The following is a 26,034-nucleotide window of genomic DNA, read 5'->3' on the forward strand; positions in this document are numbered from 1 at the left end:
AAGGTGCAACAATGTCATCTTTCAACACATTGTCCACTTCCTCCTGAAAGGTGCATCATTCAGTGGGAGACACCCTATATGAGCACTGGCTAACTTGGTGGATGGTCCCCAGTGTTGATATGGTGTGTTGGCCTGTCTTTTTTCCATTCAGGATTTGAAAACATTTGAAAATTGATGCATAACAGCTAACACTCGCTGACATTGTTCCTTGTCATGCCATATATTATCGGTAGTTCGATAATAGCTTTCTCCACTGTGTTGTTTGTAGTGGTAGCAGAGTATGATTCTTCACTGTTGACACTAAGTTGCCCTTCCTGGACTGGTTCACCACATACTTACCTTTAGGGATGCGTTGTAGCTGCTTTCGACAATTATCGATCCAAAGTTATCCTTGACCACTAACAGTGCTTATGATCAGTGCTGGCATGTAAATATCTTTTGTGAACCTGAGTAGCTTTTTACAGTGGACAAAAGCTTCAATTCTTAACTGAGCACCTAGACTGATGACTGGGACTCGTCACGTTGATGGGGTGATGGTGGGATAACAGTGTCTTCAGCTGCAAACAACCACGCAGAGCAATCTTTGTTGCAGCTTCATCAGTCTGAAGCTCTGATATTCCACAGCCTGTGACTGCATGTGATGCCTACAAGAAGTCTCATCTGATAATAACATTATGAATATATTCTGTTAAAACGACAAAGGGCTGTGTTATTTCATTGAAAGTTATTTTTGTAACATGTGTTCCTGTTGGATGGACTTTTCCCATTTATGACAACCAACACAATTGTTGTCAGCTGCCAGTGATAACCATTTGACATTACAGAAAAAGAAGTCACTGAATTGACTAGTGCCCAGAGAGGTCGGCTGTCAATGAAAATGTCAATGAGATTTCCTGACATCTTGTTGGCTGTTGTCCATGAAGGATTTTAGTATGTGGTGGCCTCACCTCCGTAGTGGCTCACCTTGTGTAGTTCCCTGAATTTGTTCACGTGATGAGTGGCTGGTACTTCTGTACAGTGACAGGGACTGCTGTACTTTGTTGGGGAGCTACCTCGTCCTGGGTACATCTTTGCCCCAAAAGTATATTATAATCATCTGTAGTTTACTGGCATGAGTAAAACTGTTGTGGTGATTGACATCTGGTGATGTGTAGGCATCAAACACTAGTCTTCTTTCTCTACAGCAGCGTACAACATGCCCAGGGTGTTCACAGTGGAAATATGATGGTGTGTTGTCTTCTTTCTCTACAGCAGCGTACAACAGTGGAAATATGACAGCATGTTGACCTTTGTCCTCCAAATGCCCATTCTTCTGTGGGGCGTATTCTTCACAGAGGAGTTGGTTGTACCTGTGTTGGTCATTTGCCGGGCCATTGTTTGACAGCTGCAGCTTAAGTCAGTTGGCTAAATCCATTGTTCCTTGGATGTTCAACTGTTAATACAGATTGGTTCTAAAGATTGAGACGCCTCTTTAACATTTCATTACCTCCTGACGTATGGTGGTAGACGTACTTGGCTGCTATCTCTTGTTTAGTTGATCCAGCAGTTCTGGCTGTGATAAACTGCTGTATCTGTTCTATTACTACCCGGCGAATGGGAGAGGCAAGATCATTTTCCACAACTGCCGTAGTGACCACATTCATGAGTCAGTTATAATTCTTTTGTCCAACTATGCTCTGTTGCATTTCCTTGATGTGCTGGTACTATCTGAAGCACTTGGTAAATATCATCTGCGACTCCTTTCATCAAGTGTGAGATTTGGTCAGTGTCTGTCATATTTGAATTCACAATGTTATGTAGGTCCAACACATTCTGTATTCCGGGTTCTGTCCATGACAGCTTTTACATTGCCTAATATGAGCTACAGTGATTCACAAGTTTTGAAGTACCCGGTATCTCTTTCAGTGTCATTTCGTAACCTCAATCGAATCCAAATCAGAAAGCAAGGTTGTCAGTGAAATTCAGCACTTAACACTGAAATCACATTTATTACAAACACCAACTTACAGACAGAACTGAACTCCTGGATGGAAAGTGCTGCTGTTTATGCAAATATGGAATATAGAAACATTACAAATATAAGGAATTTCAGGAAGTGATAAATACTAACAACAAATAATTGTCAGTCAGGTTTGAACAGGTGACCCACAGCACACCAGCTCATGGCAGTGTGACCCTGATATCAAACTGAACCATTGTGACAAACATTCTGGCTCAGAACAGTGTTTGCAGTTACAGCAAGAGAAATTTCTACTATTTTGCATACATTGTATGGAAACTGCAAAACATCAATGAAATTTGCATATAAGTAATTTGGCTATATGAATTCTTTTCATGAACAAGATAAAACTGTAATGAAACTGAAACTTCTACACAGGAATAAATGGTATCCTCTCCATTGGAACATTTCCCATGTACCTGATACAGATAACAGGTATTTTGATTGTTAGTTGTTGTTTCCATTCCAGCACAGACATGTTAGTGATTGAAGGGCTCCCATTGTTAAAGAAGCTAATTTGGTTATTGCAGATTGCTGTATTTGAACTAAATTAACACCATGAAGTTTTTAAATGTACATAAATTAGTGCTGGGTACTAGTGATTGATACTAATTCGTATATTTAATTATTTAAATAGCGCATGTAAAGAAATTGTGTATATCTACACTATGTGATCAAATGTATCTGGACACCCCCAAAAACATAAGTTTTTCATATTAGGTGTGTTGTGCTGCCATCTACTGCCAGTGACTCCATATCAGTGACCTCAGTAGTCATTAGACATTGTGAGAGAGCAGAATGGGGCGCTCCGCGGAACTCACAGACTTTGAATGTGGTCAGATGATTGAGTGTCACTTGTGTTATATGTCTGTATGCGAGATTTCCACTCTCCTAAACATCCCGAGGTCCACTATTTCCTATGTGATAGTGGAGTGTAAACATGGCGGGACATGTACAGCACAAAAGCATACAGGCCGATCTTGTCTGTTGGCTAATAGAGACCGCCCACATTTGATGGGGGTCGTAATGTCTAATAGGCAGACATCTATCCAGCCTATCACACAGGAATACCAAACTGCATCAGGATCCACTGCAAGTACTATGACAGTTAGGCGGGAGGTGAGAAAACTTGGATTTCATGGTCGAGCGGCTGCTTAATAAGCCACACATCACGCTGGTAAATGCCATACAACGCCTCGCGTGGTGAAAGGAGTGTAAACATTGGATGATTGAACAGTGGAAAAATGTTGTGTGGCATGACGAATCACAGTACACAATGTGGTGATCTGATGGTAGGGTGTGGGTATGGCGAATGCATGTTGAACGTCCTCTGCCAGTGTGTGTAGTGCCAGCAGTAAAACTCGGAGGTGGCGGTGTTATGGTGTGGTCATGTTTTTTATGGAGGGCACGTACAATCCTTGTTGTTTTGCATGGCACTAACACAGCAAAGGCTTACATTGATACTTTAATCACCTTCATGCTTCCCACTGTTGAAGAGCAATTCAGGGATGGTGATTGCACCTTTCAACACGATCGAGCACCTGTTCATATTGCATGGCCTGTGGCAGAGTGGTTACACAACAATAACATCCCTGTAATGGACTGTCCTGCATCCTATAGAGCACCTTTGGGATGTTTTGGAATGCCGACTTTGTGCCAGGCGTCACCTACCAACATAGATACCTCTCCTCAGTGCAGCACTCCTTGAGAATGGGCTGCCATTTCCCAAGAAACCTTCCAGCACCTGATTGAATGTATGCCTGTTAGAGTGGAAGCTGTCATCTAGACTAAGGGCAGGCCAGCACCGTACTGAATTCCAGCATTACCAGTGGAGGGCGCCACAAACCTGTAAGTCATTTTCAGCCAGGTGTCTGGATACTTTTAATCACATAGTTTATGCTTCAGCAAATTTTTAGCATTCATAATGGCAGTTACAACATTAATTTTGTGGACTGTTGGACTTCAGCTAAAGAATAGTATTTCTGGAAGCTTAATATTTTATGAAATATTTGGACATCACATTAAATCTCGGATATCTGCCAAGGTTCCTACAGAAACCAAAACAGATGGCATGTTATGTACATTATACTTTGATAATGAAAGAATTGTGCTCAACTTGAAAGTGAATATTTGACAACTGAGAATCTGAAATGAAATGTTACATTCTGCAAAATTTGAATGATTCATAAAAGTGGAAGACATGTCATAGGCCAAGTGATGAAATGAAATGTATATGAGAATGATGTATTAATTTGTGAACTGAGGAATGATCATATAAATTATCCTAATTATTTTCTTCTTTTTTTCTGAAACAATTACATAATGTAGCATCTGACATGTCATTCATATGTGAAATGATTGCTTTAGGTGGATGTGATACACTTTGCACCATTCTGATGAAAGAATAAAAATGTAACAACTTCATTCAGTACAGTAGTGCAAGTTCCTTTGGACATGCATGCATGTTGAAAACAACAGTCACTGCTAATGGTTTTTAACCATATTAAATCATGAAACATATTCAGAAATTGCAAATATGGTACCATCACAACTATAAAATTTACTGGAAACAAATGAAAATTTATGACAGACCAGGAATCAAAACCGGATTTCCGCTTTACACAAGTGGTTGCCTTAACTACTCAGGCTATCTGAGCATGCTTGAAACTAAATAAGTCTCTCCCTGTGTGGGACTTGTATAATTGTGAGAGCACAATGGGAAACAGACCTTGGGACATATGGAAGTTTGGATGTGTTCATGAAGTGTGCTTGGATAGCTGAAGCAGTTGCAGTTATGGTGACCACTTGCATAAAGCCGGAAATCCAGGTTTGAGTCCCACTCTGGCACAAATTTTTATTTGTTTCTAGTAAATAGTACCGTATTCAAAATTAGTGAATACATTTCATGATTTATTCAGTGCTTTAGTGGTTGCTTGTGCTTTTGTTTATAATTTGTTTTGGTTTATGGTTAAATTATAAAAAAAATGGAGATCACAATGTACTTCATGTGGACTTCGCAAACATTTTATTTTCTTGCTTGCAGGTGAAAGCATTTGTTGAGCTTACAGTTGCTAAGACTGTCAGAGAAGGTATGCATCATATGATCCGAATGTCGGGATTGGGAGCAATGAAGCCCAATACAATTGTCTTGGGGTTTTATGATGACTCAACACCCAAGGACTTCTTAGAGAGGTAAGTTGTCATAGGAAGAAAATGCTTGTAAAAAGAGATCATCCATGCTTATAATGTACTTGAAAATGTTATTCATTCTTCCAAGATACTGTATGAGCACTACTGTTTCCTTACACTGTTTGAGAATGTACTAGAAGAATTAGATAACTAAAAAACCCTCTGGAGCACAATCTTCAAGATGCATGTTCCAATCTAGTTCCAATTCCGTCAATGATCCAGAAGATTTATTTCACATGTGTTCAGTCTGTGTAACTTCTGTACTGTTAAATCACTGGCTTCAGTTTTGTGTGTTGTACATATATATCATTACTCAAGACCTAATAAAATCCTCTATTTTTTTTATTTTCTTGCAGTTCTGATTCAGGCTACCATACTACCACATTCAGTGGAATATTGGCATGTGATGGAATTCCTCTTTTTAAACTACGCAGAGATTCTGAAGAGAAGCATATAAATAAAACTGAGTTTGTGGGAATGATGGTAGATGTTTTGAAGATGAAAAAAAACCTTTGTGTATGTCGCCATTTCCAAACACTTGATAAAGTTCGTGTTGCCAAGTAAGTAAACTCTTACACTTTATAATGTGCTGGAGATTTAGTTTTCTTGTTAAACATTTTTTAAATGTCAGTTATTACAAATGAAATGCAGGCATAATTATTCGTTGTGCCTGTGTAAAATCTGTATTTAGATTTTTTCAGTTAATTGAGCTCCTGTAATTTTCTTCTTAGTTTTTAAAAGTGAACGTGTCACTCTGTACATTGTGCCTCAGGGGGCATTGTGTTTCCCTTATGCTTTGGCTGGGCATTCTAGCTGTATTTGGGATTTTCTCTCAGTTATCTATCAGGAAACAGTTAGTTAATCCCTTAATTTTTCTGTGATATTTTGTTGTAATCCACTGTGATGCGGAATTAATATGTTAAAGAAATATGTTGTTTAATCTCAGTCACTGCAATTATTGAAAATAGAAACCATTCTTTGGGGAGGAGGAGGGTTAATATTTACAAGCTATCTGCCTTCACAACAGACTCTCTGGTAGAAATTGTTCTCGCCTCAGTCTCTGGTATTCTTATCCATACAAAAGTTTCTGCCCCCTGCATAGTCTACTGCTCTCGCATTTCTTCATTCATTCATCTGTACCATACCTATAACTGTAGTTTTAATCTCACAAGAGGTGACCAGAATTTTTTGGTCATGAATTGGTATGATATTTCACACACATCCTTGTCACTGGGAAAAAGTGCTTCATATATTTTGGCTTTCTGTGTGACACTGAATAATTTTTGAGAAAATTAATAGAGGATTTCTGTCTTGTTAATCGTAGTGACTAAACAGTTAAAGATATGGTATGTTGGGCCAGTGGTGAACTTGTTGTGCTCAAAATTGGTGGATTTGAGTTTAATTTAATCTACCTCTTTTAGAAGTAGTTTCGTTCTTCTGTATATATTCTTTTGAGAACCATTACTTTTGTCTTTTGTTCCGATTTTTTTATTTCGTATTTCTTACACACTAGGCTCAGTTGATGGAGTGCTCTATGGGAGTTGACATTTTTATCAATAATAATTTGATCTTCAGCAAACACCAAGGTGTTGATATATCTGCTCTGATTTAGTTGAATGCCCTGTCTTCCATTAAAGTTCATTTCTTTGAGAACATCATCAATTTAAGTGTTAAATAATGTAGGAGAAAAGCTACAACTTGGCTTCAGATCTTGACTAGGCTGTAGTGCCAGCAACTTGAATTTGTCAAGTGTTGTTTTAATGTTTGTGGAAACACTAAGTCTTCTGGCAGAGCATTTTAAGTGCAGTGAAATGTCTCACACTTTCATTATAGATCGCAGCACCTTGCTAACTATCCTGCCAAAGGCCTCTGCAAAATTGTCAAAGGCAATTAAACTTTCTCCCTCTTCTTGCAGTCTGGTCCAGCATAATAACATTACTTGTACAAGATCATTCTTTTCTGGACCATTTTGTTCATTAGATAAAATGTCAGCTATTAATTCCTCAAACCTGAGGTGGAGCTGTTCAGTGCTGCTGGTCCTCTATTACCAGAACCTCTGAGCCAGCCTTAACAATGACACGTGGGTTTCACAGTGAATCATCTATCCTTTGTACATGAAAATAGGTTGAAGCCAAAATTCAAATAGTGTCCATAGAGGGTTAACATGTAACAATAATGTTCAGAAAGAAAAAAAATAAAACCCACTGAAGATAGCACAGAAAATGCCAAAACATATTTGAGTAAAACAAAACTAATGAAACAGTGTCTTGCATAAGGCAGTCAGCTATTTCATTGAAGTCTTTCATCAGTAATCTTAGCATAGACTGCATATATTGCCCAATAGCATATGTATTTGTTAGTTTTCACAGTTAATTATTCTTGAACAGTGAATTATTAGAGTAGATTCTCATTTTTCAGCGATTATATAGTATTGACAATATTAGTTGTTTGGATACAGAAACCTTAAGTGGAAGGTGTTATTTCTATATTGTAGAAGTTTTGTATTCATGTTGTAATACTTTTCATAAAATAGCCAGCATTTCAATACTATAAAATATTGAATTTATTTGATAAGGAAGAAATTGTAACTGTTAACAAAATCCACATTTTTTGATTAGCAGTTAATATTTATTATAAAAAAATATGACTTAACATACCACAAAAATGTAAACTGCATATTGTATGACAGTAACCTTAATTTGGGTTTTATGTTCTGCATTTTGTAAGCATTCAAATGGAACTTTTTGTAAAAACAATGAAAAAAACTTGGCCACATACAGCAAATGAATGACACTATTCAACTGGTGGGTCTTCCATATCATATGCATAATACTTTGTGGGAAAGTTACATAACATTTACTAGGAAATATACTGAATTAAGCACAAGTAAAATTCCATTATTGTGCTGTACTCTGAGTGCATGGTGATCATTTGCTCTTTTATTCAATTAATCCAAGTGTCTTTTTCAGGTCATCTGCAATAAAATATATAGATGTTTGGCCAATCAATTTCTTTAACCCAAATGATTTGGATCACTTTGATACTACGAGCTTATTCATGATGCAGTTAGCCTGCATAATAAATATGGTATGTGTCAGTTTCATTGTACTAGTTTTGTTATGGGAAAAGTGTATAAATCAATACTTTTTGTTTTATGTTTATATTAGTTTACAGTTACACAATTTTAAAAGCTTGAATTGGTCTTACCCTTAAATAATGAGGAATAGAGCTTTTAGAACAGAACATAAAAGTGTTCAAATTAAATAATTGTTTCAAAGAAGTTAAGTGTTAGGACTGTCTTGCGTGCTGGAGGTTTATGCTCACTGCATCCACAACATTCAGTATATTGTCTGTCCCTTGATCATGTCCTTAGGGAGGACCACAAAGGAACTGGCCAGTTTGGCTAGGTACTGTATATGAGTTTGGAAAATGAGGTGTTTCTGAGGTGGGCACTGTTCAGCACTGCTGGTTCTCTGTTACCATAACCTCTGAGCATGCTGCAATTATGACAATTGGCTTTGTCACTGTTACATTGTGTGTCACAGGGAGCAGGAATTTTGGTGTAACCAACCAGATTTGAAGGGTGGGACATACCTGTATAAAAACCTTTCATACTCAAGGAGTATGCTGTGGGCTGGGGGTGGATGACTGTTAACACAAAACATGTTGTTAGTGGACAACCTCTGGGACACTTGCTTCAGCCTAACTGTATTATATGTCGCCGTATGTGGAGGTCTTTACATTGGAGAGGGGCAGACTCATTTGACTTTGGGAAATAGTTCACTTGTGGTCATTCATTTTTGGGATCCATTCATTTGTAGTCATTCCCTGTTTCTTTTTCCTAATTGTGCATGTTATATGGATTTTAGATAAATTTCGAGAAAAAATATCAGTATGCACAAGTATTACTTCTACCTGTTAAATTCATTGAGTACCCGATGTGGACAGGTTGTTGACTTCAATTTCCTTATCTGAATGCATTCAGAAAGTGTCACATTAGATCAGGCTGAATGAAAGTTCAGATTACAGAACCTGTTCACAACCCAGCAGGGACCACCCTAGTAATTGTAGTTATAGCATGTACAATATTTTCATTTCCAGTTCATTCACAGAAAGTAGTATACATATACCCGGATATTACTAGCTCGAAATGACTGGAGGTAAACTGTCATCTGTCAAACCAACATTAATAGTTTTTTAAATAATTTGCTGGTGTGCAAATTAACTATGCATCAAAGTGCCATACTGACTGTGTAGGAAGTGAAGATTTATTTGCAAAAGTCACAACTTCTGAAGAAGGACCTGAGAAACAGTATACTAAAATTAGAAAGTTTGTATCAGCAATGGTGACAACTACATAAATATTCTGGGAGACTGTCAGAACGTCATACATGAAAAGAAATGAGACTTCTTTTTTCGAAACCTTGATGACACAGCACACACCATTGCTTCGAAGAGCTCTGTAATTGAAAAAGATTACCAGTTTTTAATTGGTGTACATTTGAAAAGAGCTACTTGGTTCACACATGGAATTGATGATCAGCTACTTGGAAGAGAAAACTTCTGAGTGTACACAGGTAGCCATTAACTGACTAAAGTGAAATGAATATGAAATTCAACAGTTCAGTAACTTATGTATTAATGTATTTAAATATAAATTTTACATACAAATGTATTTGAAAAGAAAAACCCACTACTGGTTCAGTGCTGATAGTTTCATGCATATCTTGGTTGTTTAACTTGCTGTGGAAAAGGGCAGGAAAAAATTGTACACGAAACCCTTGCTGAAAGGCTTTCTAGTTAAATCATTGGTGTCTGTCACAAGACCATAAATTCAACAACTTTTAGACAAATGTGTCTTTTGATTGAAAACACTTTGGAAAAAGATGTGTTCTATTTACCGTGCAGAAATAAGATTTACGAGAGGATTGTATTGATATTTTTTTAATGAACTGTGAACTCTCTCCTTGACGAGTTGGCGACTCATGGTTTAGTGGCTAGTGTTGCTACCTCTGGATCATGGGGTCCCATGTTAGATTCCCGACCGTGTTGGGGATTTTTTGTACCTGGGACTGGATGTTTGTTGTGTCCTCATCATTCCATAGCCATTAGTGAAAGTGGTTAGATTGGACTGTGTACAGGTTGGGAATTTGTACGGACGCTGATGATTATGCAGTTTAGCACCCCACAAACCAATAATAATAATAATAATAATAATAATAATAATAATAATTGTCGTCGTCATCATTATTATCTCCTTGAAGAATCATCTTGTGGAGTATCTTTCTGTGCTCCAGGGGATCCATCGGTGGATGGTGAGAGCCATTTGTGTGTGTGTGTGTGTGTGTGTGTGTGTGTGTGTGTGTGTGTGGTCTTCAGTCCAGAGACTGGTTTGATGCAGCTCTCCATGAGAGCCATTTATGTATTGAAAAAGTTTATTCTGTGATGAAGTTGAACTATGACCTCAAGAACACACTGCAGTTTGTTCTATTTGTATTTTCCCTAACTCGTAAGTACATAGAACTGTGATCCTGTGTTGCACCAGAAGCAAAGCACCTTATTTGGATTTCAGAGTTCTTTCAAAACTTATATCCCATATGTGGCTTTACAAAAACTGAAACATCATTTATGGTTCCTGTCCCCTGTTAATCTTCAGAATCAAAAATGAAAACATTCATTGCAATGAATTCCGAAGCAGAACAGTCACATGAAAAGGATTCTAATAGAAATTTATCAAATCTGAAAAATTATGCCTAATCGAATTGAACAGCTCATTTTTTCTTGAAATAAGAGTATCTTTAAACAGATTTTATTTGAGTTTAAGTTCTTTAAGATGAGCTCCTCGCACTGACATGAAAATGAAGATGTCGCTAACATTCTGCACCTAGTTACTCAACTGAAAGTTGTAAATACCTAGTTGAGACAGATGTCAAGCCCATGGAACACAGTAGTTATGAACAAACAAAGAAAAGATTGTGACTTGAGTATTCCCATAAGGTTACAGGGCAAAAAAAAAAAATTGACGGTTACAGGGCAAAAAAATAGACGGTTACAGGGCAAAAAAAAAAAAAAAAAAAAAAAAAAAGAGGCTTTATTGAAGAATAAGTATGTTTGAAAGAAAATATGATATTCTCATCATATTTGCCTCACACATTTAGTAAATAGTAGATTTTTAGGTTATATTATTTAAGTTAATGCAGCAATACAGCATTAATAATTAAGCTGAAAGTGATAATGTTTTTAAATAAAAACATTCTGAACAATAGTTTTTGAGGTAAAAAGCAAATACAATTTTATGCCATCCAATGATTTTTCAAATGGTGAGGCATCCCTTTACCTTTTCTTACTGAGCCAAAATCACTCACAACTCACCTTTTTGTGTAAGAAAACCAAAATGGGGGCACGACAAAGAAACAACCGAACTTGAAAAATAAGTGTCTCCCAAAGTATCATGTTTCATTTTTGGAAAAAATGCGAAAATTGCAAGTTTCACTTTAACTTTCTTACACCACAGTTAAAAATGATCAAAAATTATCTGTAAAAGTAGTCATTAAATCAGGCAAATGAGTCCTTAAAAAAATCGTGCCTTATGATTGGTATGTGTTCAACAGTTCGTCAAATTGATGAAGAGAGAAACAGATTTCTCTTTTTGTTGACTGAAAAAGAGTTTGTATTACATACAACTTAAGTTTTATAGATTAGATAATTAGATTAGATAATTACAAAAAGTTGAACTGGAATGAGGAACAGCTGAATATTACAAAAAGAATGAGACCAGCTGCATGAGACCTAGTTGGGAATGAGGAATGAGAAGACCAGTTGAGACTAAGACTGGAAAAGACTGGCCACGACCAAAGTGAACAGTGAATGACTGTTCCAGAAACAAGACAGACTGCAACCAAAGTGAACTGTGAATGTCTGTTCCTTAGAAGTTGTTCATTGGTCCTCCCGTTCTCTTTAATGAATCATTCCTTTGGACTTGTTTGTTCGTGAATGATCTACCTGTACTCTGTGTGGGGAAGCTTGGTTTTCCCTGCCTTTTTGTGAATCACAAATGGAACCCGTAGGTCAGTCCTGACACACTCATAATTGTTTGGGTGCACTGCAGTCAAGTATTAACCCCCTCTTCGTTAAGATGCTATAAAAGGTTCAATCTGACAAGCTGTTGGCAAAACAAAAAATAAAAATTAGTAACAGAACACAATTACATTTTCAAAATGAGTTTTTGATTGTCGAAAGTGATGACGAAACACTAAGCGAAGCATTTCTGTTGTATATATTCAAAGATTTACAAGGACTGTCTGGAGTATTCAGATTTGTGAAGTGACTCCATAATGCAGGCTGTTAAAACTCTGCCCCCATGGGGAACAGGTGCCTGCAAGCACAAAGTTACTGTAGCTCGCCAACCAATCAAGTGCAGGTGAGTAGGATATCTGCCACATAGCCTTATTGTACTGTGTGCAATAAAGTTAATGAATTTGAAATATTTTTCATTTTAAAAAAATGTTTTTCATCACTAGAATACCTCCAGACATATTTCACAGTTTATTAACAAAACATTATGGAGCTTCATCAGAGTATTGGCACAAGGGAATGAATGTAAGTTATTTAGCACTCTGTTTTGAGTAGCATTACATAGGTTACCTATGGAAACACATAAATGATAAATTTACAAAATTGCATTCTGCTCAAGTACAGGTATTCCAACAGAACAAATTTGTTACATAGAAGTGCAGCTGACATAAAGTCTGTGGTCAACATTTTGTTGTGAATAGCTATTTTGTATCATGAAAATGACAAAAGCTGCAGAAAGAAATTTGTATCCCAACCCTACGCTGTATCTTGCAGCAACATGGTGTGTGATACAAAATATTTCATTAGCTGTGAATAAAAATAATTGTAATGCTACACAAACCTAATAAAATGTCAGTATTTCTTTCTTACTTGAATTTTACTGTTAAACACATTCCATTATAATTTTATTTGCTAAGTCAAGGTCAATACATTAGCTGGTATTGTTGTGTGAAAGTGCTGACTGTCTGTGCACAAACTATTTACCCACCACTGTACTCAAATGACCCTGTTTGGAATGCACAATATCCATTGTGGCTTAATATGGTGAAACACGCATTCTGTGCTGAAGAAAAGAAACAGTTCAAGGCAACACAGTCTCCTACTTCAAAATGTCTTCTGTAAACCACTCAAAACTTTGGTGATTAAGCTGACTACTTCAAGTAGGCTCAGCTATTAAATGGAGTAGTGTTTCCTTTTGCTTGCAAGTGCTTCAGTAGTTGGTATCTTTACAGATATAGTTACATCAAAGGTGAATGTCAACCATCCAGCAGAAGCAAATACACAGTCCAGTCACATTAATGTGACCACCCTGTATGTTCATTGTCAATGTGCAGTAATCACTCACAGATGGCAGTTGGCAGTGTTAGCAGTGGAGGGTATAAAGCATGTCCAGGAAATGGAAAACAGTGTTGTTGTTGTTGTAATGCAGAAACGGAACAATTTATCTGACATCCAAAGGGACATGATCATGGGCTTTCAACTCAAGGATGGAAGCATTTCTGAAATGGCTATGTTTGTAAACTGCGTGCAGGCTGCTGTGGTTGGAGTGTACTGTGCATTGCAAAATGGGACCATCCAAAACCAGTGCTGAGGCAACTATGGTGCATAGATGACTGGGGTGAATGATGGCTGTGGAGATGTGTATGGGTGCATAGATGACTGGGGTGAATGATGGCTGTGGAGATGTGTATGGGTGAATAAACATGAAACTGTTGAGCATCTGACCACTCAGATGAACCAAGGGGTTACCAACCATGTCTCCTCTATGACCATTCAGCAGACATTGCTGTTTGTGCGCCTCTGCAGCAGATGTGTAGTACATGCATCCATGCTTACTGATGTTCATCAGTGACAAAGGCTGAAATTTGTGCACTAGGACAGCAACTGGACATCCACAGAGTAGCTTTCAGCTGAATCACTTTCTGTGCTCTGTTGGCATGAAATGTCTGAAAGCAAACACCCTGCAACAATCATCAGAAGGGTCCAGGCCACAGGAGGGAGCCTTATGGTCTGGGGAATGTTTTTGTAACAGTTTCTGGTTTACCTCTTCATTCTAGAAGGCACAGTCAATCGAAATAAGTATGCATCAATCCTTGGGGACTGCGTCAACCTCTACATGCAGCATGATGGCATCTACCAGCAGGACAATGCAACTTGTTGCACAGCTCACTGTGTGTGTGTGTGTGTGTGTGTGTGTGTGTGTGTGTGTGTGTGTGAGAGAGAGAGAGAGAGAGAGAGAGAGAGAGATTTGAAGAGCACCAGGATGAGTTTACCATACTCCCCCGGCCACCAAACACCCCAAATTTAAACCCAATCAAGAATCCGAGAGACTATCTCAATTGGGCTGTTCACACGTTGGGTCCTCATCCAAAAATCCTAGTGCAGCTGGCCAGGGCACTGGAGTTGGCATCGCTCCACATCCCTGTTGGTATCTTCCAGGACCCATTGACTGTTTCCCTGCATGTCTTGCAGCAGTATGCGCTGCAAAAGGTGGTTATTCAGGCTTTTGATAGGTGCTCACAGTAATGTGACTGGACAGTGTATCTTCCAGAACTTGGTGCCCACAAGAACTTGACCTCAGCTATGCCCAGTGTCTTTTTGTCCAAAAGAAAGAGGATGAAAATATGGGGAGAGACCAAAGGAAATAGGTCAAGCCTTTGACCTCCATTGCATTTGAGACATCCAAAGTTGATAATCGGTGCCTGATATCGAAGTCATAATGAATTAACCACACAGTTCCATCAACATAACATAGTCAGTTCTTCTATCATCTTTCGTACAGGAAAAAATAAGAAACAAAAATCTCAGCATTAACTGGCTTACCTCATAAATGGAATATACATTTACTCAGGACTTGACTGAAGAATTGAGGCTCCCAGTACAGGAAAAGCCCCTGTGTTTATGTCTCAGGAGACCCAAATTATATAATATGCAGAGTACCTGCACAATATGGCTGTAATCTCCACAAAAAAGAACAATCTAGTGGGGGGAAAAAGATGAAAGGCAAAGTCACTGCCTTTGTTAATAGTTCCTACAGGTCATTTCTCATCCCCTTAAACATAATGCTTTAATCTTCTATGGCTGCTATCATTTATGTTTCATGTTACATTTCACTATGCTTGTTATACTTACTTACCACCACATGTAGTCCTCAAAAGCAAGGCTTTCAGAATGTTAGACTAGCAATTTCCATGACAATTTTTCCATTTTAGGTGGTTTCAACCCAGACAGTGCTGTGGGGCACCACCATGTGCCCCAGGGATTTGCTAGTTGAGAGCCACTTATCATCAGAGAAAATACGACGTAGGCACAAAGGATGACATGCCTCAGCACAGAATCAGGGTTGCCCTCTGGCATTGCTCTCACCTTTTGCCCTTGTAGATATTGTTTGGTAATAAGTGGAGGAGGACATCAACTCTTTTGTCCACTGCACATTCCGGACAGTGTAGTAATCTAAAGCAAACTACCAAACTGGATAATCTGAAAGGCAAACTGCACTCTGTTTAGCCTTTGGGTTGCATTTGAATGTCAGGACAGTCTTGAGGGTGGTTGGGAACATTCATCCAGTGTAATACATGAAGCCACCATAGTGTCTGCTTTTGGATCTTCAGAAAATCTGACACGACAGCCTGTCCCTTGGTATAATGAGCAGTGTTGGTTGTTGTGCAGTAAGGGGCTGATAGGTTGGCTGAGCTACAATATTTGAAAAGTTTCTACGGAAGCAAAGAAAGCTGCGTAGCAAATCCAAGCAAAACTGAATACTTGCTGACAGATCAAAGCTAACTGAAATCAAAAGTAGCATAAGGACAGCAATACAAGACACAGTCAGAGAATTCAAAAAGATCATCTTACTTGCTAAAATGTTGTTATACAAAAAAAAAAAGAAAAAAAAAGTTTGAACCTGTGTGAAATTAGTCAGTGGAACAGACAGCTGTGCAGTCCCTTGTTGATCATGATGGTATTTAAATGTAAGATAATGACCTTCTACCCTGTCACGCAAAGTTGCTTCACTGAAGGGTCTCGCAGTACAGTCCCCATTTTTGCCAGTTGTGCATGTGTGACTAGATAGAAAGCCACTGATGGGATATTGCTTAGATTGTTTATTAGATACAGGTATGTGGATGAACTCTCCCTCCTCCTTGAGGTAGTTTATCCTAAGTTGCTAAGAGAACAGAGCTCCATATTTGATTGCATAATGGCACAAATTAAGTCTTTGAGGAAGATCACAGGATAAATGCACAGAAATACAGCCCTAGCACTCTTAAGTCAGTGTGTATTCCTGAAGCAGCAATTTTGTGAGACTTAGATCACTCTGTTAATTCATGATTTCCAGAAAGGCATAGACAGAGGAGTGTGAGTTGATGCTATGATTTTTGCTTTTGGAAACCATTAGATACATTTCTGCACCATTACCTAATAAACAAGATGTCATTTTAGAATATCAGAAATGTTGCAATTGAATTGAAGATAATTGAACACAGTATGTTAGTCTTAATAGGAAGACATCATCAGTGAAGTACCTCAACAAAGTGTAATAGTACGTTTACTTTTCATGAAGCCAACCTGGCAGACTATGCTTTTGGTCTGTGGAAGTTCACAGATGGCACAATTGTATAGAGGGAAGTAATATCATTAGAAAAGTGTTATGAAATACAGGAAAATTTGAAGATTATAAGCTCTCAATGCAAAGACTGGCAGTTGACACACGACATAAATAAATACAATGCAGTGCATATAAATAGATAAAAATACACTATATCATTTGATTTCATAATCAATCATAAGTCATCTGACACATTCACAACCATCAAGTATTCTTTTGGAATGACTTGAGAAATAATCATATAAATGAAGCCGTTGAAAATGTCAGACTGAGATCTGTGATCATGTTCCCTAGGAATTGTAACTCATCCATCAAGCAAGTCACTTACAAAACCAGTTCAGGCAGTTCTTGTTTATTGGTCTGGGAAACGTATCTAGATTAAATTGGATATACTACTTGTTCCATAGATCCATAATGAGGAGATATTTGGGGATGTATAATCCGAGATGTGAAGGTGGCCTTGTCTGTGGCTATCGAGTGTGCAGGGTGCAGTTGTCTGCATTTTGTGGCTCACGTCAGCACTGACTATGCCTCGCTTGGGTTTTGAGGTGATACTCGGTTTGTACTGGTGGCTGGCGGAAGTGGTAAAGACTGTTGGCCTTGAGTGCAGGGTGCAAGCAGAGCTCACAATTCGCAGCATCTTTCCCAGAGTTGGAGCGAAGTGGAGGATCTCAACCAAAGGCTTTGTCAACTCTGTAACAATCTTGGCTGGAGATTTCTAGACTTGCGTTATCGTGTAGGGATTTGTAGGACTCCCCACCAAGTAAGCAGCTGCTCGGGTAGCAGAGTACTTGTGGAGTGCACATGAGGGTTTTTTAGACTAGGTGGTAGTTTGAGGTGCTCTGGTGAACCCTTACCAGTCGATTCATAGCAAGAGAAGCAAATGGTGTTCAGAATAGACACACTTTGAATGTCACAATTTTATCAGTAAACTGTCAAAGCATTCATTATAAGTTCCCAAATTTAGTGCCCTCCAGGAAACTTCTTGCACTCAGATTATTCTTGGGACTTAGAGCTGGCTGAAACCTGAAGTGGAAAGCTGTGAGATATTTAACGAATAATGGAATGTATATCAGAAAGATAGATTAGAGGCCATAGGAGGGGGAGTGTTCACTGCAGTTGACAAAAATATTGTCTCTATTGAGGTTGTCAAGTTGAGTGTGGCAGTGAAGTCATGTTGTCATGTATGACAGGTGCAGGTGAAACTAAGTTAGTTGTTGTATGGTTTTATTGGCCACCAAATTCTGCTGGTATAGTTCTAGAGTCATTGAAAGAGTGTCTACGGTCAATAGTGGGTAAATACCCAGACATGCAAAACTAGTTGGGGGCGACTTTAACCTGCCGAGTATAGGCCGGGATGTCTGTGGATTTATTGTGTGAGGGATGATTACAGTCAGTCAGTCAGTCAGTCAGTTATGCGAAATACTTTTGAACACATTTTTTGAAAATTGTCTTGAACAGCTGGCTCGGCAGCCCATATGCGATGGAAATATCTTAGACTTTGTAGCTACAGATATGCCGGGCCTTATCAACAATGTCAGTATAGAAATGGGGATTAGTGATCATGACATCACTATAGCAACTATGATTATGAAAGTTAATAAATCAGTCAAGAAGGCTAGGAAAGTATTTTGGCTAAATAGAGCAGATAAGCAGTTATTAACATCTCACTTAGACAGTGAATAGGCATCACTTAGTTCCAGTAAGATGGATGTAGAGGAATTACGGGCAAAGTTTAAGCAGATTGTAAATCGTGATCTGGAGGGTTATGTGCCTAGTAAGTGGAGAAAGGATGGAAAAGACCCATGATGGTTTAATAATGAAATTCGGTGGATGCTGAGGAAGCAGAGGCTGTTGCACTTTTGGTTCAAAAGGGAACACACAAATGACAACAAGCAGAGGTTAGTAGAAATTTGTGTGTCTGTGAAGAGATCTATGCACAAAGCATACAACTACTACCAGCATCACACCTTAACAATAGATCTGGCTGTGAACCCAAGAAAGTTCTGGCCATATGTAAAATCTATAAGTGGATCTGAGGCTTCCATTCAGTCCCTTGTTGACCAGTCTGGTGTGGCAGTTGAAGATAGCAAAATGAAAGCTGAAGTTTTAAATTTCACTTCCAAGAAATCATTCATGCAGGAGAACCATACAAACATACAGTCATTTGACTATCGGACAGACCCCAAATGAACAACATAGAAATAAGCATACCTGGTATAGAGAAACAACTGAAAGATTTGAAAACAAATAAAATCCCAGTCTGATTTTACAAAGAGTACTATACGGCATAGGCCCCTTACCTAGCTTGCATTTATCAAGAATCTCTCGCACAGCACAATGTCCCAAGCAACTGGTAAAAAGAACAGGTGACTCCAGTATATAAGAAAGGTAAAAGAATGGACCCGCAAAATTACACATAAATATCCCTAGCTTCTGTTTGCAGCAGAATCCTTGAACACATTCTCAGTTTGAATATAATAAACTTTCTTGAAGTTATGAAGCTTATCTCTGTGAATTAGCATGGTTTTGAAGGCATCGGTCATGCAAAATTCAGCTTGCTCTTATCTCACATGATATACTAAGAAATGTGGATGAAGGGCAACAGGCGGATTCCATATTTCTAGATTTGCAGGAAGCATTTGACACAATGCCTCATTGCAAGCTGTTAACGAAGGTACAAACATATGGAATAAGTTCACAGATATGTGAGTGGCTTGAAGGTTTCTTAAATAATAGAACCCAGTATGTTGTCCTTGATGGCAAGCGTTCATCAGAGACGAGGGTATCATCAGGAATGCCCCAGGGAGGTGTGATAGGACCACTGTTGTTCTCTATATACGTAACAATTTGGCAGACAGGGTGGGCAGCAATCTGCAGTTGTTTGCTGATGATGCTGTGGTGTACGGTAAGGTGTCAAAGTTGAGTACTGGATACAAGACGACTTGGACGAAATTTCTAGTTGGTTTGATGAATGGCAGCTAACCCTAAATGTGTAAAAATGTAAGTTAATGTAAATGAGAAGGAAGATGAAACGTTTAATAGTCGGATACAGTATTAACAGTGTCCTGCTTGACACAGTCAGATCATTTAAATATCTGGGCGTAATGTTGCAAAGCTATATGAGGTGGTATGAACATGTGAAAACTCTGGTAGAGGAGGCAAATGGTCGATTTTGGTTTATTGGGAGAATTTTAGTGAAGAATTGTTGACCTGTAAAGGAGACTGCACATAGGACACTAGTGCAACCTATTCTTGAGTAGTGTTAGAGTGTTTGGGATCCATACCAAGTCGGATTGAAGGAAGACAATGAAGCAATTCAGAGGCGGGCTGCTAGATTTGTTACCAGTAGGTTCGAACAACATGTAAGTGTTACAGAGATGCTTTGGGAACTGAAATGGGAATCTGTGGATGGAAGGCGACGTTCTTCTCAAGAAACACAGTTGAGAAAATTTATAGAACTGCCATTTGAAGCTGGCTGTTGAATGATTCTACTGCTACCAAAATACATTGCATGTTAGGACCTCAAAGAAATTAGAGCTCATACAGAGGCGAACAGACAGTCATTCTTCCCTCGCTCTATTTGCGAGTGGAGCAGTTGGGGAAATGACAAGTAGTGGTACAGGGTACCCTCTGCCAGGCACCAAACAGTGGCTGGCAGAGTATCTATGTTGATGTAGATGCAGATGTAGAGAGAGATGCTAAGCTAATGTTCCTTCCACAGATCCTCAGTGGATAGTGAATCCTAAGTCTTCATGGATGTGGAATAAATCAAAACGTCTGACACATGTATTCATTTAAGAGGTAATAACAAACATGTAAATGTATGTACACTGAGGTGCATCAGAAAATGTTTAGGGTATTGTTGCCATACATCATCAAACAGAAAGCACTTTGCAACACATATTTACATTGATCTCATTACTGCTTTGAAGACTTGCAGATGTCAGGTTTTATGTACTAAAACATATGATACTGTTAATTATATATACATCAATTGTTTCTACTAAAAATTTTCCAAAAATTAGGAGGAGTTGGCCACGTACAAATTCTTTAGGTTCCTCTTAAACTTATTCATCATTTGGTTTTGCTGTTCTTGCAGTGGCCATGTTTGCAGTTAAGATTACTGGCTCTAAAAACACTGTTTTTTTCACATAGATCCAAACACTTTTTAGAACCTTTGCACCTCTGTCAGTGGGCATCCTTTATTCAAATCTTTAAAGTGTAAAAATGTTTTAAGTGATAATTATTCTACCAAAGCTGAACCTAAATACAGGTTTTGTCTGTTGTCATTACCTTAAGTTTTCTACATCATTGGATTGTGTGGAACCCTCTGTACATTATTGGACTCTGGTACCTTGTCATCTGCAACTAAAGGATGTAGTTATGAGTTTGGTTGCAGAATTAACACATTACTTTATATCTAAGAGTAATTTTGTCATGTCAGAATATTTTTCGATTATATTTGCGATTACTTGCATTAAGCATTAAGCTTTCAGAAATCCTTTTTCATCTGCATTCCCATAAGAGAGAGAGAGAGAGAGAGAGAGAGAGAGAGAGAGAGAGAATGAACAAAAGATTATGCACAAACTGAGTTGTCAACAAGTGAATGCCACATGGGACTGGATACACAACAGCAAAACTAATTGGAAAGTTGGAAAGTGTTAATTACAAACAGTGTTCAAAAAATTGTGTAGAGTTTGTGTGCACTTCTCATCAACCAATGGCAGTGCAGATGAAACAAGATTTTCGAAAGCTAAATGTAAGTGAACACAAATATAGTCATGAACTTTATCTCACAACAAAATTACATTTAGATGTACAGTGATGTGTTGCCCTAAAGTGATGTGATGCCCTTCCAGCCAATTTTTTTTTTTTTTTTTTTAGGGCGCATAACTTGAATGGTCATTAGCGCCCAGACTACGTTAGGAATGCACCGCGAGGCACAAGTTTAAAACAGCAACTAAAAGGGAAAACACGATAAAAGACAGACTGACAGGCATAGGATTAAAAAAAAAAAAAAAAAACATCATAATCAAAGGTCCTTAGAGAGGTTGGTCAAGTTGATAAAACGAAGAACGCTAGCAGCTGCTCGTGGGTCATCCGCTAAAATGGCATCTAGACTACATGGCAGGCCAAGATCAAGATGCAGTGTGTTAAAATCCGGACAGGACATTAAAATGTGGCGGACCGTCAGCAATTGCCCACATGGGCAGAACGGCGCCGGCGCAGCCGTCAGCAGATGGCGATGACTGAACCGGCAGTGTCCAATTCGTAACCGGGCCAAAATGACCTCCTCCCGCCGAGAAGGGCGGGAGGAGGACGTCCAAGCCACGGGAAGAGGTTTCAAGGCCCGAAGCTTGTTGTCCGTAAGTGCAGCCCAGTCGGCATGCCGCAGCGATAAAATGCGCCGACAAATGACCCTGCTACAATCTGACGAAGGGACACAACAAGAAGCTGTCTGAGGCTGGAGGACCGCAGCCTTGGCCGCGGCATCTGCAGCTTCGTTCCCAGGGATACCGACATGGCCAGGAACCCACATAAAGCTAACCGGAGGACCGACGTCCACCAGCTGCTGAAGAGAGCATTGGATCCGGTGCACGAAAGGGTGAACCGGATACGGATCACTGAGGCTCTGGATGGCGCTCAGGGAATCTGAGCAGATGACATAAGCAGAATGTCGGTGGCGGCAGATGTAAAGAACAGCCTGGTAGAGGGCAAAGAGCTCAGCTGTGAAGACTGAACAATGGCCATGGAGCCGGTATTTGAAACTTTGTGCCCCGACAATAAAAGAACACCCGACCCCGTCATTGGTCTTAGAGCCATCTGTATAAATGAAGGTCATATTAATGAACTTCGAACGAAGTTTGACAAAACGGGAGTGGTAGACCGAACCTGGGGTAACCTCCTTTGGGAGCGAGCTGAGGTCAAGGTGAACGCGAACCTGAGCCTGGAGCCAAGGTGGCGTGTGGCTCTCGCCCACTCGAAAGGTTGCAGGGAGTGAAAAATTAAGGTGTTGAAGGAGGCGACGAAAGCGAACTCCAGGGGGTAGCAAGGCAGAGACATACAACCCGTATTGACGGTTGAGAGAGTCGTCAAAAAAGGAACGATAAGACGGGTGGTCGGGCAGTGACAGTAGCTGACAGGCATACCGACAAAGCAGTATATCGCGCCAGTAGGTGAGTGGCAATTCACCAGCTTCAGCATGAAGATTCTCGACAGGACTAGTATAAAACGCTCCGATCGCAAGACGTAAACCCCGATGTTGTATGGAGTTGAGGCGGCGTAAGATGGACAGCCGTGCAGAGGAGTATACGAAGCTCCCATAATCCAGCTTGGAGCGGACGATCGACCGATATATCATTTAGCTGCGGGTCACAAGCTACCAATATCTGATGCTGTCCGAAGGGTTCTACAAAACATAGTAATATAGGAAACTTAAGGTAGTGACATCAACAGTCAAAACCTTGTTTGAGGCCTAATTTTCATAGAATAATTACCACTTAAAACATGTTCACATTTGAATGAAGATGACCCACTGATGATGGCACAAAGGTGCTGAAACATGTTGGGTCTATATGAAAAAATGGTATTTGCATAACAGGTGGACCTTACATCCAGCTAACAGTATTAGAAGATAATATTTTTATGGTTGCTGCCAAATTATTGAAAATCGATTTTGATGAATAGGGGACACCCTTCAGGGCCAAAGTAAGTCATTTTAAATCTTTGTAGATTTTATTCTTATTTCTAGTATTGATTCTGTGAACTGACAAGGTGGTTTGAAAAATAAATATATCATTTGTGACACATTTAATATAGGAATAAATAAATATATTGGGAAGAAGTGATTAGTATCCCCAGTTCCTTGAACAGTCCTTTAGAAGCGATTCTTGATTTTGAATCACAAATATTTAATGTTATACGTTTTTAGACTCTTAAAACTTTAGTGTGGTGTGATGAGTTATCCCAGAAAATGATCCTGTATAACAATATGGAATGAAAATAAGTGAAATATTGTAACTTTTTTATTCGTATGTCACCTGTATCTGTCAACATCCACATTTACAACCAATATTGTGTCTTGTCATATTTCAGACTTATACCTGGAGTAAGACATGTACAAATTCTAAACTGCATATAGTATCTCTTTCCAAGCAACAGAGAATTGGCTAGAAATCATTTGCACTCTTTCTAGAACTATTCTTGATCTGCCATTTGTTGCAGTACTTCTACCATCTGAAATCAAAACAAACTTGATATCTAACAATGTTATTGATGTAAAGTCATTAGTATAAAGAAGGGAAACTGCCCTGAGATGGCATTTGTGAAACACTACATTTAATTAGTTTAGAGTTAGATGATAACTGATTATTTAATACAGGATGAGTCTTTTACAATGTGAACCATTTTGCAGTATTTCCTATTACACCATAATATTCTAATTTAATTGAAATGGTATTGTTATTCCAATAATCATATGCCTTTGACAGACTACAGAATATACCAGTAGCCTGTAATTTATTGTCTAATGAATTAAGTATTCTTTCTGTGTGTGTAAATAGCCTTCATAATGTTGGAACCCTTTAGGGTGACTTTCATAGTGTATTACTTATGGTCAGATGTTTAATAAGCTGCCTGTGTATTACCTTTCCTAAACTTTTTAAGAATGCTTGCAAAAGTGAAATTAGATGGGAGTTTGGTGGTATTCCTTTTTCGTCTCCCATATACAGAGGCTTAAGTCTGCATATTTTGGCCATTCTTTAAGTGTCCCATTGAAAAATGACCGGTTACACAAATAACTTAACATTTTTCTGTACTCGGAACATTCTTCAGTTTAATTTGTTCATAAGTTATCATAAACTCCAGGGGTTTATTTTAAAGATTATATAGTGCACATTACATCTTCTGGTGTAGTGAGGGTCATACTGTCATTACTAAAGTTGTTTGCAATTACTGCTCTGACTTATTCCATGGCAGAATCTATGAAACCTCATAACCCCGTATTTTCATTAACAGTTATGAAATGCTTATTAAAAAGTTTTTCAACACTGCACACACGTGTTACCAGTTTATTATTTACCCTTAAAGCTATTGGCACCACCTCAGCTGTGATTCTGCCTGTCTTCTACTTCACTATATCCCATGCTGCCATATTTTATTGCCTGACATGACTGTATTTTTCTTGTAATGTGTCTTTCTTGATGTCTGTATTACTATCTTCAGTATTTAGCTGTATGCATTGAAATGAGCGGTACCAGTAACATGAAAGCTGTTTTTAAGGGACAGATAGTTTTCTTTTTGTTCTACAAGGCACTTATTTTCCTTGAGTTATCCACGGCTTTTTTGTAGCCTTTGGTGTAAACTGATACTTTAGGGGAAAATAGATTTCAAACAAGGTAAGGACTTCATTAATAAGATTTTGGCATACTGACTTTCTTCCTGAACTGATTTAGTACATTTTATATTAATTTTTGACATAAGGGACTACATGTCTTCCTCAATGAGGCCTGTTGGAGGACTATTGGTTTTGTAATATAATTTTGTTCATTTGACTTCCCAATAAAGATATGATTAGTGAAAGTTTTTGAGCAATTAACTACCCTAGTTGGGAAGATTGTAGCAGGACTTACTTTAAATAATAGCCTTACTGACTGCAATCAACTCTAGTGGAAGCATTTCTAAGGAAATCTTTATTAAAATCAACAGTAACCATTATTTTGTTGTTTTTCTATTTGTTAAATAGATCAGTAGAGCTCAAAGCTGATGTATGGACAGATTAAAATGTCCTGGAGGTGCACGTTGAATTAATAGAGGAGATAGATAAGATTCAAAGGTAGATTTTGTGCTTCATTGAGGGTTTGTTTAGTTGAGGTGAGAATGGCACAAAAATTCTCAATAAATAAATAAATAAGCTAAAACAAGGGTGCTGTGTGTTGCAGAGAGCATTGCAGTTGAACTTCCGAGATCCTACCATATTTTACGGACTATAAGATGTTACACACTATGAGTATGAGATGTTAGACACTATGAGATGAGATGTTACACACTATGAGATGTTACAGACTATAAGAAGCACCTAAATTTTTCAACACTTAAAAAAAAACACACACACACACATTTGTACCATTTTTATTATTAGATTGCAAAACCAGACCAAAAAATCAGT

The 26,034-nt window shown here is 38.5% G+C and overlaps 1 protein-coding gene across 1 annotated transcript in view; it reads left to right on the plus strand.

The window, feature by feature from the left end:
* The window catches only part of LOC126183530 (solute carrier family 12 member 9), a 138,218-nt gene that overhangs the window by 95,931 nt on the left and 16,253 nt on the right, over positions 1 to 26,034 (plus strand). The window contains exons 10-12 of the mRNA XM_049925598.1: positions 5,043 to 5,191; positions 5,545 to 5,748; positions 8,158 to 8,275. Coding sequence (XP_049781555.1) covers positions 5,043 to 5,191; positions 5,545 to 5,748; positions 8,158 to 8,275 — 471 coding nt within the window. The remainder of the gene's footprint in view (positions 1 to 5,042; positions 5,192 to 5,544; positions 5,749 to 8,157; positions 8,276 to 26,034) is intronic.

Source organism: Schistocerca cancellata, chromosome 4 (assembly GCF_023864275.1).
Source record: "Schistocerca cancellata isolate TAMUIC-IGC-003103 chromosome 4, iqSchCanc2.1, whole genome shotgun sequence".
In the NCBI taxonomy this organism is placed as follows: Eukaryota; Metazoa; Arthropoda; class Insecta; order Orthoptera; family Acrididae; genus Schistocerca; species Schistocerca cancellata.